The sequence below is a fragment of the Sporobolomyces koalae genome (assembly GCF_050403365.1).
Source record: "Sporobolomyces koalae JCM15063 DNA, S_koalae_JCM15063T_v1_ctg18, whole genome shotgun sequence".
Lineage (NCBI taxonomy): Eukaryota > Fungi > Basidiomycota > Microbotryomycetes > Sporidiobolales > Sporidiobolaceae > Sporobolomyces > Sporobolomyces koalae.
In genome coordinates, this window is record NW_027481753.1 from 140,814 (window position 1) to 157,035 (window position 16,222).

At 58.0% G+C, this 16,222-nt stretch overlaps 6 protein-coding genes across 6 annotated transcripts; 5 read left to right on the forward strand and 1 right to left on the reverse strand.

The window, feature by feature from the left end:
- Positions 1 to 85: 85 nt before the first annotated feature.
- JCM15063_001799 (uncharacterized protein) lies at positions 86 to 3,299 on the forward strand (the record flags this gene model as incomplete). The annotated part of the gene is made up of 7 exons (XM_076678933.1): positions 86 to 836; positions 905 to 1,146; positions 1,724 to 2,194; positions 2,261 to 2,343; positions 2,414 to 3,032; positions 3,097 to 3,162; positions 3,231 to 3,299. 7 exons carry the CDS (start codon positions 86 to 88, stop codon positions 3,297 to 3,299), a joined length of 2,301 nt encoding a protein of 766 aa, XP_076533930.1.
- A 242-nt stretch (positions 3,300 to 3,541) lies between these two features.
- Positions 3,542 to 4,329, forward strand: JCM15063_001800 (uncharacterized protein; the record flags this gene model as incomplete). Its single annotated transcript, XM_076678934.1, has 2 exons — positions 3,542 to 3,930; positions 4,008 to 4,329. 2 exons carry the CDS (start codon positions 3,542 to 3,544, stop codon positions 4,327 to 4,329), a joined length of 711 nt encoding a protein of 236 aa, XP_076533931.1.
- Positions 4,330 to 4,883: 554 nt separating this feature from the next.
- JCM15063_001801 (uncharacterized protein) lies at positions 4,884 to 5,847 on the forward strand (the record flags this gene model as incomplete). Its single annotated transcript, XM_076678935.1, has 2 exons — positions 4,884 to 5,473; positions 5,553 to 5,847. 2 exons carry the CDS (start codon positions 4,884 to 4,886, stop codon positions 5,845 to 5,847), a joined length of 885 nt encoding a protein of 294 aa, XP_076533932.1.
- A 651-nt stretch (positions 5,848 to 6,498) lies between these two features.
- Positions 6,499 to 7,343, forward strand: JCM15063_001802 (uncharacterized protein; the record flags this gene model as incomplete). Its single annotated transcript, XM_076678936.1, has 3 exons — positions 6,499 to 6,902; positions 6,986 to 7,100; positions 7,161 to 7,343. The coding sequence occupies 3 exons, from the start codon at positions 6,499 to 6,501 to the stop codon at positions 7,341 to 7,343; spliced, it is 702 nt and encodes a 233-aa protein (XP_076533933.1).
- Positions 7,344 to 7,518: 175 nt separating this feature from the next.
- On the reverse strand, positions 7,519 to 11,140 carry SYF1 (mRNA splicing protein SYF1; the record flags this gene model as incomplete). The annotated part of the gene is made up of 9 exons (XM_076678937.1): positions 7,519 to 7,836; positions 7,911 to 7,982; positions 8,055 to 8,258; positions 8,318 to 8,503; positions 8,571 to 8,657; positions 8,724 to 8,924; positions 8,985 to 9,066; positions 9,134 to 9,375; positions 9,437 to 11,140. 9 exons carry the CDS (start codon positions 11,138 to 11,140, stop codon positions 7,519 to 7,521), a joined length of 3,096 nt encoding a protein of 1,031 aa, XP_076533934.1.
- A 51-nt stretch (positions 11,141 to 11,191) lies between these two features.
- On the forward strand, positions 11,192 to 15,611 carry JCM15063_001804 (uncharacterized protein; the record flags this gene model as incomplete). The annotated part of the gene is made up of 6 exons (XM_076678938.1): positions 11,192 to 12,345; positions 12,420 to 12,624; positions 12,690 to 14,265; positions 14,341 to 14,543; positions 14,605 to 15,375; positions 15,447 to 15,611. The coding sequence occupies 6 exons, from the start codon at positions 11,192 to 11,194 to the stop codon at positions 15,609 to 15,611; spliced, it is 4,074 nt and encodes a 1,357-aa protein (XP_076533935.1).
- Between the last annotated feature and the right edge of the window lie 611 nt (positions 15,612 to 16,222).

Sequence of the window (16,222 nt, forward strand, 5' to 3'; positions counted from 1 at the left end):
GGCGGCCGCGCACACGCAGAATTCATGACGCCGGCTGCCACACCTGATTGATCTTAGCCGCTCACATCTTCCTCTCGAGCACAGCATGTCGTTCCTGCGACCAGTACTGCCTCATCTCACTCACGTGGCGCCGTCGTCGCGCGTGACCCTTGTCCGCTTCCCTCTGCCCTCTACGATCTCAACTTCGGCATCATCAAGAGCCGCTTCGGCCCGCTTGTTCTCGTCTACGACCCGCACAGAGACCCTCTCCCGAACGAGGAAAGCCTCGCCGTTCGCCAATCTGCACAAAGCGTTCCAGTCGAAGCGTTCGATCCAAACGAGTCCCGTTTACGCTGGACAGCAAGGAACCAATGGATCGACGATCGACTGGCGCAAGGTCGGGATCAACGTCGGCTTCGGAGTGGCGGGAGCCATTGCGCTGAACTTTGCCCTCAACCGCGAGACAAGAGGACCTCTCGCCGGTTTCGAGGGCGAGTACCTCCGCTCGACCTTCAAGTGGACCGGGGCTGGACTCGCAATCACCGCATCGACGGCGTATCTCGCCTTCACGAACGGAATCATGTACAGGATGATGGCGATGAACCCGTGGGTGGTGATGGGAGGTGGACTTGTCCTTTCGATCGGCAGCATGTACGGCGTGATGGCGACTGCGCCCGACTCGCCCGCCCACTATGGTTGCTGGGCACTCTTCAGCATGACTCAGGGTCTCACTCTCAGCCCCATGTGCATGATCAACCCTGCGATTCTTGGGCGCGCCGCGCTCTACACTGCCGGAGCCGTTGGTGGCATCTCGTACGTTGGCGCGACGGCCAAGTCTGACCAATATCTCTGGCTCGGTCAGTCGAATCGTCTCACAATGATCATTCGCTCGGTTCTGACCTGTTCTCGTGCCCGGATTTCGCAGGTGGACCGCTTCTCGCGGGTCTCGGCGTTCTCATCTGCTCGAGCCTCGCCCCCATGATCATGCCCCGCATGTCACTCCGCGCTCTCACTACGCTTGAGACCGTCGGCGCGTACGGAGGCACGGCCGTTTTCTCGGGCTTCATCCTGTACGACACCCAGAAGATCCTCAAACATGCTCAGCTCGCCCAGCGTGGCGCGATCGTCGCCGACCCCGTTCGCGAATCGGTCTCCCTCATCCTCGATGTGATCAACCTCTTCACGAGCATCGTCCGGGTCTTGCTCCTGCAGCAGGGTCGCAACCGCAAGTAATCGTGGCCATCTTCCTTGATCCGCCCAGATTCCCCTTCATTCAATCCCGCTTTTCAATGTCATCCTGTCGAATGTAGGAAATCGTAACTGTCCAATGTAGCCTATACGCACCTCCACAATGTAGTAAATCCCATGTGTGCTCAGAAAGCAAAGTAGAGAAGGCGCACGCGCACGCGCGCGCCAATCTTGATCATCAAGTACAGTAGTCTCCACTCTCTGGTTGCCTTACGACCTCGCGCTGCTTCACCTCGAGTCCTTGAAGTCTGCTGCAGCTCTAGGCGACCATCAGTCAACCGATTAATAACCTTGAACAATCGATCCTACTCGTGATCACCCAGCGCGCTCTTCCGCTATAGCTGTCCGATCGCCTGGTGACTCCACAATCAACTGGACATTCTCGAAGTCGACAGCCTCGACTAGAGGGAATCGAGGTGAGGGATCACTCAACTCTCTGACTCGTCTGATCCTCCACTTGCTTCGAGCACTGCTGATCCGCGTTCTGCCCTGACAGGTGGCGAGCATTGAACTCTGCGGCATGCACGAATCATTCGCTGTCATCGGAGGAGAGGGGTTTCTCGGAGCTGCGCTCGTAGCGGAGCTCCTCGAGCGACATCCGACAGCACAAGTGGCTTCGCTGGGGCTCACACAGCGTCGCTTCGAGCCTCCTTCTTACCGGTTCTACCGGACCGACATCACCTCGCTCGACTCGCTGCTGTCATCGCTTGAACAATCGGGAGCAACGACTGTGTTCCACACGGCGAGCCCACATGCCAATGCAAGTCCAGCGGTGTGGCAGAGTGTCAATGTGGAAGGGACGAAGATCGTCGTCGAGGCTTGCAAGCGCGCGCACGTGAGGAAATTGGTGTTTACAAGCTCGGCAACGGTCGCCTTCGAGAACGACGCGCTCAAGAACGTCGACGAACGGATCCCGACGATAGACATCGAGGGCGAACGAGGCGAGCCAACATATGCATCGACCAAGGTAAGCTGCATGACTACCGATCTCCTTCGACGAGCCCCTGATATTGTGTCATTCGCATTCCGCCAGGCCAAAGCGGAGAGAATCGTGCTCGATGCGAATGGGCAAGACGGGCTATTGACATGCTCGCTACGACTGGGTGGCATTATAGGGTGAGACTTGACGACGAATCCTGAGCGTACGCGTACGAGAACCGCTGATCGTCGAAATGAGGTCAAATAGTCCAGGTGACCGTCAGGTGATTCCTGGGTTCATTGACGTGTGCAAAGCACACCAGTCCAGCTTTCAAATGGGATCGAACAAGAACCTGTTCGATTTCGTCACTGTGCGCAATGTTGTGCACGCTCACATTCTCGCTGCCGAAAAGCTCGACGCGCCTCCTCTGCCAACCGCAATCCTGAATGAACGCCTCCCACCCGTCTCATGCACCATCAAACGCCGAACACTCCCGACCTCTCGGTATCCAGAAGTCGTCAAAGCTGCTTCAGATCTAGACAACGGGGAAGGACCGCTACCGGCGGCTCGAAATCGCTTCAACCAGTTTCACGAAGATGCCTTGCCGGCGGAAGCGCTTGCCGAAGGTCTCACGGTTGCGGGACAATCCTACTTCATCTCGAATGGCGAACCGGTTCCATTCTGGTCGTTCGCGAGGTCGGTTTACTACGCCTACTCGGGTTCGCCGACACGCTTCGTGATTGAAATGCCAGCGAGCATGGGGATGGTGGTTGCCAGGGTGTGCGAACTCGCGGGTGCCCTCGTTGGCAAGCGACCGGAACAATGTGCGATCAACCAAAAGTACATGCAGTACGTGCTCAACGACATGTACTTTGACATTGAACGGGTGCGCGCCGAGCTTTCTCACCTCGCAAGCGTCCAGCTTTGACCGTTCCTCTCGATCCACGCAGGCTCGCAAACTGCTCGGGTACGAGCCGATCGAGACTCTCGAAGAAGGAGTTCGATCAGCTGTCGAAGTGTGCATGCCCTCCTCGCTCCTCTGGCGCGCAAGCTCGCTGACCCCTATTTCGACTCGCTCGCGCAGTGGTACAAGGCGGACGAGCAGCGTGCGAAGGCCAGGGCAGCCGAGGCGGGTTCGAAGAGAGCGGAATGAACGGAAATTGGGTATAGCTTGGCTTCCGAGCTTGATCTTGAACGGGTTTCACGTGTTTTGTCGAGTGGAATTTCGATCTTTGCAAATCTCTGGCAGAAGATTCGAGACCCGCCAACTTGGGTTATTTTGAGGAACCCCATGGCTCTCCACTCGCCGATTGTCGCTCTCAATCCACATCTGCAACCGCCCGTTGCACAGAAAGACACACACACACATCGTTGCAAGACCAGGGTACCACACCGATGGAATCTCTCGTGCTGCTCGCGATCGTCGGCAAGAAGGGAACGTCCATCGAAGACTGGCGCTCACCGGCGATCCCGTACCCGCCTGGCCTCGACGGCTGTGAGGCACCGGTGCTAACCGAATGTGCACTTCGAAATTGTCACCTCGCATGGATGGTCCGCAAGCGGAATCTGTCCGCGCGACTCGAAGCGCTGGAACGCGCGTTCGACTCGGGATTCCTGGGGACTTGGGCGGGCGATGCGACCCCAGTGCACATCAGAGGTGTCAGCCAGGCCCTTGCCGAAGCGCAGTGGGTCGAGGACAAGCTCAAGTCGGCTGTTCAATGGACCAACGAGCGGACTCTGAAGCCGGCTTCAGTGCGCCAGCTGATCAAGGGAGCCAAGTCTGGGTAAGCCCGTGCTCTCCTTGTGGGTGGCTGCAAGATGCCCTATTCTTCGGCGCTCTGACCGGCTTGGAAACTTGCAGAAATCGAATCTCGCATGAGGACTATCCCTTGGTTCTGCACGATCTGCCGTTCCCACTCCCGGAAGCACCTGCTTCTTCTGTCTATACGTTGACAGTGGAGCGCCCACCACCAGTCGACCTCGAAGCAGGTGGGCATGGACGTCCGGCGGATGATGCTCCGCCAACTTATTCACCCTCAGCCGACGCCTCCCTAGGGGAGCTCAGCATGGAGAGAGGAGCTGCTGTTCTCGAGTATGGCAGACGGCGAGATTCCCTGACCAGAGCTGGACCGTCAGCGACAGTGTATGGTGAGCGGGAGACTATACCGACCTACTGGGGATGAGTTTGGCTTAGGCCTTCAGCCCTCGCCTGTACATACTTGTTTCTGTTCTCGTATTGTTGCTCTATGCCCTGCTTGTTGTTTATTATCGCATAGTTCTCGTGCCCACATTTGCTCTTCCACGTCCCAGTCAGCGCTTTTTCTCATCGGTGCCTACCTTGTCTCGGTTTGATGCGATAATGCGTCAGCCCTATCTCGACGCCCGCTCAGCTACTTCGTCTACGGGTCAAGGTGCAACACGAATTCTGGCTCTGAGTAGCTGCGTAGCGAGAGCTCGTGCCTGCACAGCCGTTACGACTGAAGCTCGGACGCCTTCGGTTGATCCTATGACCTTAGCAGACCCTTTCTTAGAGACCCCTTTAGAGATAGCCCAAGATAGCCCTCGAGTGCGAAGGGCAACTGACGCGCATTCGACGTAATCCGGCCGAATGCCTCTGACAGCGATTCGCCGAATCGGTGACAGATTGCGACAAATCGTCTTCCGAAATCTCCCTTGTGGCTTCCGTCCGCCCGTCACCCTCTTCCCGCAGGCAGTTCCCGCTTCTTCCAGTCGCGCCATGGCGGATGTCTTTGTGTACCTTGTCGCCTACCTCGGCCACAAAGCACACCGCAAGGTACTCGAATCGCGATCGCCGGTGATTCCGACATCGCCGCCTCGCACTCCGAGCGAGCACGAGGACGACCAGCTCACTGCGCTCGACCACAGCGATCTCGCGCCCGAGTACTCGCTTCCGCCAGTTGATCCTGCGAGCGGAGTCGCAGATTCCCCACCTCTCGGGCCGAGAAGCCTATCGACGCCTGCTGCGCCGACACCGAGGTCGGCACCCCGAGCGAGATCCCACTCGCAGACCGTCTCCGGCAAGAAGCTCCCAAAGTTGACCGAGCATGGTCTCCGTGAGGTCCACACGGCATGGAAGCTACGCTACAATGCTCTGTTCTTGCGCCTCGCTGCCCTCCTCGATGCGCAGAGGCAAGGCCAGCGGTGTAGCTGGGCCGGACTCGTGTCGAGTGAGAAGTGCGACGAAGTGAGGCTGGCCGTGCTCGAGGCAGAATACGTCGAGAAGAAACTGGCCGAGGCGGTGGCCTGGTGCGAAGAGAAGGGATTGCAGAGGCTGCCCCTCGTCGCGCTCGTCAGCAGCAAGCGCAGGTCAGTCCATCCAGAAGACGCTATATAAACTCGAATTCTGAGGGCTCATCTGAACTTGTCTTGCTGTGACTTTTTGCAGATCTTCTGAAGCTCGACCTACACACGCCGAGTGCCCTCCTTCACTTGTCGACATGCCGTCACCGCTTCCTCCGGCTCCGCCTGCCGTCATCTCTCGCTTGACTGTATCCAGCGTCCCCCCTTGGGTCTATGGGCCTGCGACCACCCGCCCTGACGATGCTGCAGCTCACGACCTCCCACCGGTGTATGAGCGCGACCACGACCCCTTGAGGGGCGAGCGCCTAATTGAGCGCGCGACATGGGACGAGCACAGAGTCAGTGATGGCGCGGATCAAGTTGTCCTGATCCGGCGTTGAGCCGGGTGAACCTCGCATTACACCGATAAATAGACTTCAGGATAGATTGAGCGCTTTCCAGTTTGTGAGCTTTACAGGACTTGATGTGTGCCGCTTCCTCGTCTCTTTCCTTTCTGTACCGGACGGCAATACTGTAGGATCTGGATCGCATTTGTACCTTTTTGAAGAGCATGAGCCTCGAGATGCCAGCGGGAAAATGCCAGCGGGTCCAAGCTTTCCTCATTTGAGCATCACTGGCGTTATTGCAACCCACGCGCCGGCGCGCCAGCGTAAAGTAGTATGGCTTGCGTAATAGTTGCAGTTGCAGAGAATTGCGGCCATTCCGCCAGGGCGCACGTGGCAGGAACGAAGGCGAGATGATTGTGGTCGCCGGCGCCTGAGCGCCCATGGCCCCAGATTCTTGGAAAGCTTGCGCCCAGTGCATTGGCGATCGATTGTCTGCACCCGAGAGCGGGCCGAGCGAACCTCAGCGAAAGTCGAGACTTTTTGAATGCGCCGAGCCATGCTCCTGCTCGTCGATCGCTCGTGTTCTCCGCAAGTCCGATCGAGGTCTCTCCGCCTTTCTTGGCTATCCCTACTCGTGCGGAGACAATCGTCTCACGATAAAGAGTAGTTCCGCCTGCTCGAGCCAACCGACACAATCACCAGCAGATGGACTTCCTCGTGCTTGGGGCCGCGCTCGCAGGACAGAAAGTCAAGGACACCGTTGCGCAGTTCCGGTCGCCGATCATCCCATTTCCCTCGACTCCGACCGGTGACCAACGTTCTTCGACACTCTTGACCGAACGTGTCCTGTTTGAGCGTCACCGTGTATGGAAACTGCGGGCAATTTCGCTATGGATCCGCCAAACTGCGCTCGTCGAAGCCAAGGCGAGGGGTTTCGATAGTTGTTGGGCCGGCAGCGTCAACCGCACGACGATGAAAGCGACGAAAGCTGCCATCATCGAGGCAAAATGGGTCGAGAGGAGGCTCGCCGAAGCCCTCGAATGGTGTCAGTCCCGAAACGCGAGCAGGGTTCCGCTCCGGCAAATCGCGGTGCCTTCAAAGCACAAGCGGTCCGTCCTTCCGTATTAACACCACCTTCAGTGCACGAAGAAAAATCTAATCGGACTGCTTGCAACGCATGCGTCAAACACAGGAGATCGCGTCCCCGGCCCGTGCACGACACTTTTCCTGAAGTCCTGCTCGAGCTTCCCTATCCCCTGCCGCTCGCACCCTCGTCTCGCAATCTCCGACTGACGGTACCGATGCCTGTAAGTTACATGTCGCGTTGCGCAAGGGTATTGCAGTGTGTCTGACTAGTCCGAGTTTAGCCAACTATCGAGTGGTCGGAATCTAATCCGGAAGGGCCGCCGCTTTACACGCCTGAAATCGACGAGAAGAGCGGCGAGCTGCGGCTGGAAAGTGCGAGATGGGATCCAATGCCAACCACGATCAGCGAAGGATCCCCTACCGTTACCGTCACCATCACCCAAGTCTCCGCAACGAGCTCCTGAGCGTCCGAGAGCCTGTATTACTCATGTGCACCACTGCCTGTCTCACGAATTGTCTGTATCGATAGTCATGCGATTCTGTCTCAACTGCAAGCAGGTCTTGTTTCGTGCGTTGTAACGCAAATTGATCCAGCTTTCCAAGGCAGCGGGGACTTCATTGGTATCTTTTAGGTACTGTCTACTCCGCGTCCGCGTCCTCGTCATCGTCGTCATCATCGTCGTCGATAGCGATCTCGTCCGCATTTCCTTTCTGTTGCTCCTCCTCGCCATCCTTCGTTCCGTCTCCTCCAACCTTCTGTCCGCTCGCGGCAGGGACGAAACCTCTGACAGTCGTGCCGGTAGCACGATCGAGTGCTGCCATGGGATCGACGTCGATGCCACCGTTGACCGCTTCCTGCGCTTCGGCTTGTCCTCGTTGGATCTGCTGCAGTTTCGCCGAGAGGTACGAAGCCTCGGTGTTGAATGCGGCCTGGACAGCTCGTTTGATGCGAAGGTACTACACGAGGGGAGATTGGTGTGAGCACGCGCAAAGATTGTGTTGCGGAGGAAAAGGCAAGAGTCATCGCTCACTTCGCGGAAAGTGTCTTCGGATCCGGTCTCGATCTCGAACGAGTTCCATTGCGCCCAGAAATCGGTATGAGTCTGCGTCATCAGTCGATTTACTCAGCCCATTTGCGCGAAGAAAGGGAAAGAAAAGTCGGGAACGGGACGTACTCGTGGATCACAGAATTGACTCGCGTGGGCAAAGATGGCACGCGCTCGGTCGATTTCGCCCAATTTGCGCTCGAGGGCAGCAAAGCGCAAGCACATCTCGGCAGTCTGAGCGTCGGGAAGCTGCTCGATTGCTCGTTCGTAGATCGGTCGAGTCGCGGGAAGTCCAAAGTTGGCAGTCGCTTTTGCGATGTAGTAGGTGAACATCTACGCGATGAGTTTAATGTCAGCGCGGGCATTCAAGAAGTCAGAGACGGGTTACTCACCTCCATGCGATCCTTGGCCTCGACAGCTCGAGTCGCTCGGTCGTAGACTGCCATGGCGCGCTTGGCGAGACCATGATCTTCCTCCAATTTGCCGTACAGTAGGTAGATGGGCTTGCAGAACTTGGGAGGACAAGAGTCGAGCGCCTGCTCGAAAAGGTCTCGCGCTCGTTCAAGTTTGTCTCCGCCCTGTTCGAAAGACGGAGTCAAGTGGATTAGCTCCATGCTAGGCTAGAAGAAAGCAGAGACGGCTTACGTAACGCTTGATGAACTTGGAAAGGTATGCGTTCCAGATCTCGAAGGCGATCGGGTATGGCAACAAAGCGACACCTTGTTCGTAGATCTGGTCAAGATTGTGTGTAAGTCTGTGCACCGGTAGAAGCCAGGCGAGCCAGGGACACCCTCGTACCTTGAAGCTCTCCTCCCAGTATTCGTTCTCCTCCAAAAAGTTCGCAGCGTTAATAAAGACTTGAGCGTTGGCGATCTTCAATTGGAAGATTTGATCATAGACCGCTTTGGTTGATTCGACAGTGCCGATGGATTCCTCGAGGTCGACGTAGAATGACCAGAGTTTGAGCGACTTGAACAGTCGTTGTTGCGGTGGGATGGCCTGATCAAAATGAACGAACATCAGTATCGGAATGAAACAGCTGACACGGCAGGAACTCACCTCGTCCCGGTAGTCGACCGATTTCCAATCCCGAGGAATCGCGGCCGCTCTCTGCATAACTTTGATCGCTTCCTCGTAATTTCTGAGCGGCGTAAGGCTGCGTGAGGACCCCGATTGCGATCGTCTGTAGGCAGAAAAGAGAGACTTACTCGTTCCGGACCTCCATCTCTGCCCATTCGCACCAAACCTCTGCCAACTCTTCGACTCGTCGGAACCAGACTTTCGTGGCCTTTTCGAACACCTTCCTCGCGCTGGCGACATCAGCTTCCGCCTCACCCGAGACCCCGCCCGATTCGTAGAACTTGGCAAAGTGAACCCAAAGCAAGTTGAGGGGTCCGATCGCCTTGCGAGAATTGAGAGATTTTGTAGCGAGAGTGTACGTCTCGGCAACCTGGTTCGATCACGGAATGGTCAACAAAGGTCGGCTGGAGTGAAATGAAGCGGTGACGTACCTTTTCGTCGTTGTTGCCATAGAGCGCGACCCGCTTTTCCCACTCTTGCACATCGTTCGGATTCCGTCTCAACAGGACCTCGTTCACCAAGAACGGCCGTCGGTCCATAAGCTCCTCGAATGCCTTCATTCGCTCGTCCAGCTCTTGTTCGTCGTCCTGATCAGCATCACCCTCTGCTGCGGACTCCATGAGACCCGAAATGTAGGACTCTTCGAATTCGGCGTACGCGTCGAACACCTGAGTAAAGTCACGCAGGGTCACGACAGTCGAGAGACCCTCCTCGAACGTTTCTCGGGCTAGTGCGAACTCGCCTCGTTTGATCCAGTACGTCGCGAGTCCGGTCCAGAGTCGACCGGCTTGGTCGGGATAGATGTCGAGTCCCTGCGTGCGCAAGAGCGAGTCGACGTCGAGCAAAGCCGACGAGGTCGGATCGACGATGGAAGCGTCGAGAGGCGGCGGTGCACGGGATCCGTTCTGACGTTGCTTCTTCGAGTTTGCGTCGGATTGCTCGGGTTCGCGAGCGGCTTCGACTTTCTCACGCGCGAGCTTGAGCTTGTTGCTCTCCTCCTCGTCGACTCCGACCTCCTCGGGAAACTGTTCGACCACTTCGAGGAAGTCTCCGAGGAGCTGGTACGCCGACTTGCCTTCCGAGTTCTTGGTCTCGCCCGCCTGCGTCTCGGTCGCGAGGACCAAGAGGCGCTTGGCGGCTTCGAGAGGGTGTGGGGTCTCGAGCGACAGGAGAATCTCGCGAATGTAGTACAGGGTCGGGTTCGGGTCTTGCAGCAAATACCGGCGCCAGATCGAGACGATCGAGGAGGCCGAGATGGCCGCCGGTGACGAAGGAGACGCGTAGATGAGGTAGAGATGCCACACACGTTCATGGAGGGAAGGCGGCAGGGTGCGCAGCGCGCGGTCGAAGGTGCGTCGAGCGTGGGTATGCGAGAGAGGCGCCGGGCACGAAGGGTGGACGAACATGGTCAAGTACGAGAGCCAAATGCGAGGCATCTGGGGCAGCCACATGAGTGCGCGTTCGTGCAGCGCGGCGAGAGCGTTCCACTCGGGCCAGCCGACGATACCGTCGAGCGCACCCTCCCACGCGGACTCGTAGTCACGCTCGCCGTCTTCGATCTCGTCGACTTCGCCCTTGCCGGCGCGGAGCCACTCGGTCATGGTCCTGCCGACGCCGTCGTCGCCGCGACGCTTCCTCGGGGCGCCAAGCTTGAGCGGGAGTGCCGGAGTACCGAGCACGAAGCGGGAGCGCTGGCGAAGATAGTCGTTCCAGAGGGTGTGGCTCGTTGGGTGGTGCTGCAGCGCACGCTCGTACACGTCGGTGATGCGCTGGAGGGCGTGCCGACCTTGCGCGGTCGCGAGCCGTTCGCCGAGAGTCAACCGCTCGAGGGGCGTCGCCTGGCCCCGCTGCTCGAGGAGGGTCTGCGCAACTTCTTCGGTGACCTGGGCGAGGTACGCCTGCCAGCGTGGGAGCGACGTCGGGTTGCGCAGGAGATCATGCTCCGTCGCGAGGTGCTCAGCAAGCAGCAGCGTCGGGTGCGAGACGTAGGTCGGCGTCGGCACCGTTAGCGGGAAGTGCGCCGCCAGCGATTCATAGTCGGCCATCGTGAGAGACGGCGAGCGTGCAGGCAACGCGAGAGCAGGCGCACGATCGTCGCGCGCATCATGATCGTCTCTCGTCTCTCCTGCACGCATCCTGATCCGGTCCCCAATTCCTCCGGAGCAGTCGTCTGACCGAGGGCCATCATGGCGGATGCAGCCAACCTTCTGTCAATCCTGAGGGGAGAGCTGCCCGTGCCTCCTCTCGACGAGGCTCCCGCTGCTCCTCACCAACAGCCCGCCAGGAGCGAGGCTCGATCGACGCAAGCTGGCACGATGCCGTCATTCGCCACTGCGGTCCCTCTCGCTGGCAGTCGGGATGGAGCGCACTTGGACCAGGCCCTGAATCGTTTCGCCCAACCTGCCCCTCCCGCTCCTCCCGCTCCCATTGCGTCAGGGTTGGCCGGGTCGACGCCAGGTCCTACGAGACTGGATCAGCTCGATCGCACACAGTCGTCCAAGTCGCTCCTCTCAATCCTCAAGGGTCACTCGGCCGGTCTCCCCACATCCGATCACTCGTTGCTCTCGCTCTCCTCGCAGCTGCACCCGTCTCCGAGTGCAGCTGAGCAGCCCACGATGTCATCGACGACCACTGCTACCGCCCCGAATTTCACCTTTGTCTCTCCCTTTGACCTGCTCAACTCGGCACGTGCTGCGCCCAAGCCGCTCGCGTCTCGCCCTCCCGAGTCTCCCCTCTCTCGCCCTTCGTCCTCGTCGCAGCCAAACTGTTTCCCAACGTCTGCCGCTCTCGACGCAAACTCGAATTTCCCGTTGCAGTACCTCACTCAGCCTCTCCTCGCCCCCGCCTCGCGCGCCAACGACGCCGGACGCTCGTTCGACCCGACAACTCCCCAGCATGTCTCGATCTCGGTCGCTTCGGGGACCCATTGCGACTCGATCGCCTCGGGTTCTCCGGACCTCACTCCGATTACGCTCTTCTCGGTGCAGGCCCAAACTCGCGAGCCCGAAACGCTTCGCGCTGCGAGAAAGCTCGCCATCTCGACCAGGTCAATCGCTTACGCCGTGCAGCCGAGCATCAAGTCGAAGAAGCCCAAAACCGGCGTCAGGATCATCGACCGGGACACTGGCGCGAGGGTCCTCATCGAGCGACCCTTCGACGGCATCACGTCCGATCCCGCAACGGCCAAGAAGCACGACCAAGAGGTGGTACATCTCGAATTTGCTAAGACGACCGATCGTGGGGACGGCACGAGGAGCCTGGTTCTCGTTGGAACTAACGGTGTTGCCGCGATTTGGCGCGGTCAAGACGGGTTCGAGGACCAGCTCGGACGCGATGCTGCGTGAGTCACGAGTTCGGACCAAGCTCGCAGCGAAGATTTGGCTGACCCTTGTCATGGACGATTCGGGTGCCAAGATATGCGCCAGATTTGATCATTCATCCGCCGGCCAACTCCCGCTTCATCCTCGCGAAGCTGCATCCGTCGCAACCGATTGTCGCCCTTTGCACTTCTGAAGGAACCGTCGCACTGCTCAATGTCGAGAGCTCTGCACGACAAGCTCAAAAGGTAGTAGTTGCCCTGGACGAGCTTAACGAGGTCACTCGGTATCGCCAGCTCGAGGTGAGATGCAGTTTGTACAGTCGTACAGTCATGTGATCGTGCAGGAGCTCAGTTTTACGTTGCAGGGAATCGTCGACGCCGCTTTCTCTCCGGACGGCTCTCTCCTGGCTGTCGTCGATCGTCTCGGTTTTTCGGTCCATTCCACCTCGCCGTCTTCGCCTACCACCTCGGCTCTCTATTCTTCACAGCTCCCGTTGTCCCTGAGAGCGGACGGCCCATCTGAGATCGCCTTTCTCAGTTCGGTCCAACATGCCTCGCGCCCGGTTGTATTTGGACTCGCGATCAGCGGCAAATCGGGTGCCCGCATCGCCTGCACGCCCTTTGTCCAGTCCTCAGACGATGCATCCGTCACGATCGAGCTCGAAGCGCCTGCAAAGCCAGAAGAGCAACTCTACCATCACTCGCAGCTTCAAGTCCACCCGTCCTCCACTACCCTCTTTGTCTCCTCCTCCTTGAGAGGTTCAATCTTCTCATTCAAAATCGCGGGTCCTCCTTCCGAAAGCGTCGATGGTCTCGATTCCGAGGTTCTGTCCCGTCTACTCCGATCTACGGCAGGGCCCGATGCCTCACGGTCGATGCATATCTCACACATGCTCGAAACGCCGCATACCAGTCCGGTCCTCCAATTCGTACTAGACACGAACCCTTTGCAACGTTCCGAGACCAGGCTGCCTACCGATGCCACCCCCGAGCGTCCCTACCGGTTCGGCGGCCCTCCCGTCTCACCTCACGGCACTGGTGCCGAAATCCAGACGATCGAACCTCAGATCGGAGCGTTGGTGCTGCACCCCCAAGGCATTCAACACATCGCCCTCGGCCAGATCACAGCCGTTCCTTCGATTCCGTCGGCTCCACAATCCGCACTTGTGCCGATCGACAAGGAATCGGCTTCGGGTCCTCCGCCACCGACCAATGGGCGTCCTGCGCTAGAAACTGCTCCTCCGGACGAGATGACCCACGACGAATCGTCCTCGGAGCTCGAGCGGTACCTCGCGACTGGCCGACGCATGTCTCTCGAAGGGTCGATCCACGTTTCGAGCGAGGTCGAGATCGAAGAGGAACGAGTCGACCCCGTCAGCTGGGAATATATGCGCAGAGCCAGTGTTCCGATTCCATACGAACGCGAATTTGTCGCCGACAAGGTCGACTGTCAAAACCAGATCACCGAAGAAGCGGAAGTAGGCGTGCCGAAGTCGACCGCGATTGAGCGGGACTCCCCTGACGAGACCGTCAAGAGCGGGACCACGTCCACCCTCGCCCTGGACACGGCGACATCTGTGCCGGACACTACATGCGGTCTCGAAGAGGACGAAGCCAAGGAGATCAAGCTCGCTGGTCCTGTCGTCAACGCGGCAATCAGATCGATGAAGGCTGCAGCCAAGAAGAACACGAAGGAGCCTTTCTCAAACACGCACAAGAATTACTCGCACTCCTCGTCTCCCGGTCGATCCGATCTGCAAGAAGCGACTTCGTCGAATCTGCCCGGTACCGCTTCGCCGCAACAGCAACAGCAATTGCAATCTTCTACTTCAACCCTGGCCGATGAGAAGGACGCCGCCGTCTTGGAAGGTCTACAGAGGCTCGAGACTGCTTTACCGGAATCCATCGGAGCCTTGGTCGGACAAGCACTCGAGAAGTACCGTAAGTCACCTTGTCTCGCTCTCAGATCCGCATCTTTGGTCTCTCCTGACCAATCTCGTATGTCTCCACAAGCAGTGCAGCGATTCGAGGAAGAGAGATTGGAAGACCGAGCCTTGAACAAGGCTCGTGAAGAGACCCTCCTCAAGCTGGTTTCTCAATCAGTAGTCAAAGGCACTGGCCGGGCTCTCGATTCTGCCTTCAAAAGCTCGATCTTGCCTGCCGTGCAACAAGCCGTCAATTCCGAGGTTCAGCAAACTCTCGACAGTGCTGTCAGAAAAGTGAGCTTGATTCTTATCACAGACTACATTGCTTGAAGAAACTGACGGAGACACTGAGTAGATTCTGCCTCGTGAGATCTCGTCTGTGGTCCTCGATCCCGATTTTACTCGTTCCCTCGCAGCATCACTGACGCCCGTCGTGAACGAGACTATCACCGAGCTCGTCCTCTCGGGCCTCGTGCCCTCCTTCAAACACACGTTACGCAAATCGGTCGACGAGATCATGAGCGAGATGAAGCGAGAAATGGTTGGGGTCCGGAAAGAAATCGTGCGAGAGCAGAGCGGCACGGTCGAGAAGCTCGAGCAAGAGGTCCTGGGTCTACGTCAGGAATTAGGCGAGATGAGAGGCTTGATGGAGAGGATGGAACGGCTCCTGGTCGCTTTCGATACTGGCAAGAAGAGGGCGCTCCCCCGGACTCCATCAGCTGCACTTTCGCCGATGTCAGCAGTACCCTCGGCTGCACGTCCACTTCCACCACCTTCCTCGACAGCAGATTGGATATCGAAAGCGGATTGGCTATCGCCACCTCCAGCAGCCGGAACCGTGCCTTCGACCGACTACGAAGACATGATGACGAACTTTCTTCAGCCAGCAGAATCACCCTACTTCGGTTCCCTCCTGGCGTTTCTCGGGCAGGCTTCGCTCGAATGGCTCGATCGTATCTTCCCTCACTCGACGAGCGGTCACCCACCTGCGCTCTCGCCACCGGTCGCGCTGAGCCTTGCGTACAGAATCAGCGAGTTTATCAGCAAAGGGAGCGGCACCCTCGCGGTATTTGAGAAGGAATGGCTCGAGTGGTTGCGCAGAGCTCTCGGAGCATGTGATGTGCAGGTTCGTAGTCTCTGCTCGCGCTCCGCCCGCCGTTCTCGAACTGACCGGGATTAATGCGTCTTTGGCAGCAGCAGCCCGCCGGATTCGTCGAAATGGCTCCTCGGATCTTGACCAGAATCATCGAAAAGCTAGTAGAGCGTGGTACCCAGCTACAGAGCGTGAACGATCACCAAGGTGCAGGCGAGGTTCGCGTGGTGGAGCAATACGCTCGTGCCCGATTGTCCCTGTTTCAATAAACCCCGCGACTTTGCTCCATCTCTTGTAGCCATTTCCTTCGTACATCCTCGCTCTCAACTTTCCTGAACATACCCCCCCTATCGATTTCCTTGTCTCCGATACCTCTGTTCTCAATCTGTGCTGAATCCAAAACTTTCGCAATCGATGTCTCGTGATCCTCCTTCGCATCAGTCTTCCGATTCCCATCGCTGCTTGGCCTTACTATCTGTGTCGCTTACGAGGGTCGGTCTGGAAAAACGAAGGGCTTCAACCTCTATGCTTTGTTGTCGCCTATGTCCCGAGCTCGACTGTGGAAAAGGCCTCCGTAGCGACTGCGGTACCGGAGGATCGATAGCTGGATTCAGGGTGGCAGTCGTGTAGACGCTCTGCATTTCGAGGACCAGTCACGCAATTACGACTCTCTCGCAAAGTTCAAGTCTATCAGTGTGTGAGAGTGCGAAGTCCTGGTCCGTCTGGACTGCTTCAGACGGGTGCGACTGATGTAGCACGCACTCATCAAGAGGGCCATTGATCTTGGCAACCGCGTGGACCATGGAGTCTCGCACTCGTGTGTGAGTGCTTTCGGGGACCTGTCTCGAATCGGACCTATTTCGTCGAAAGATACCCAGTC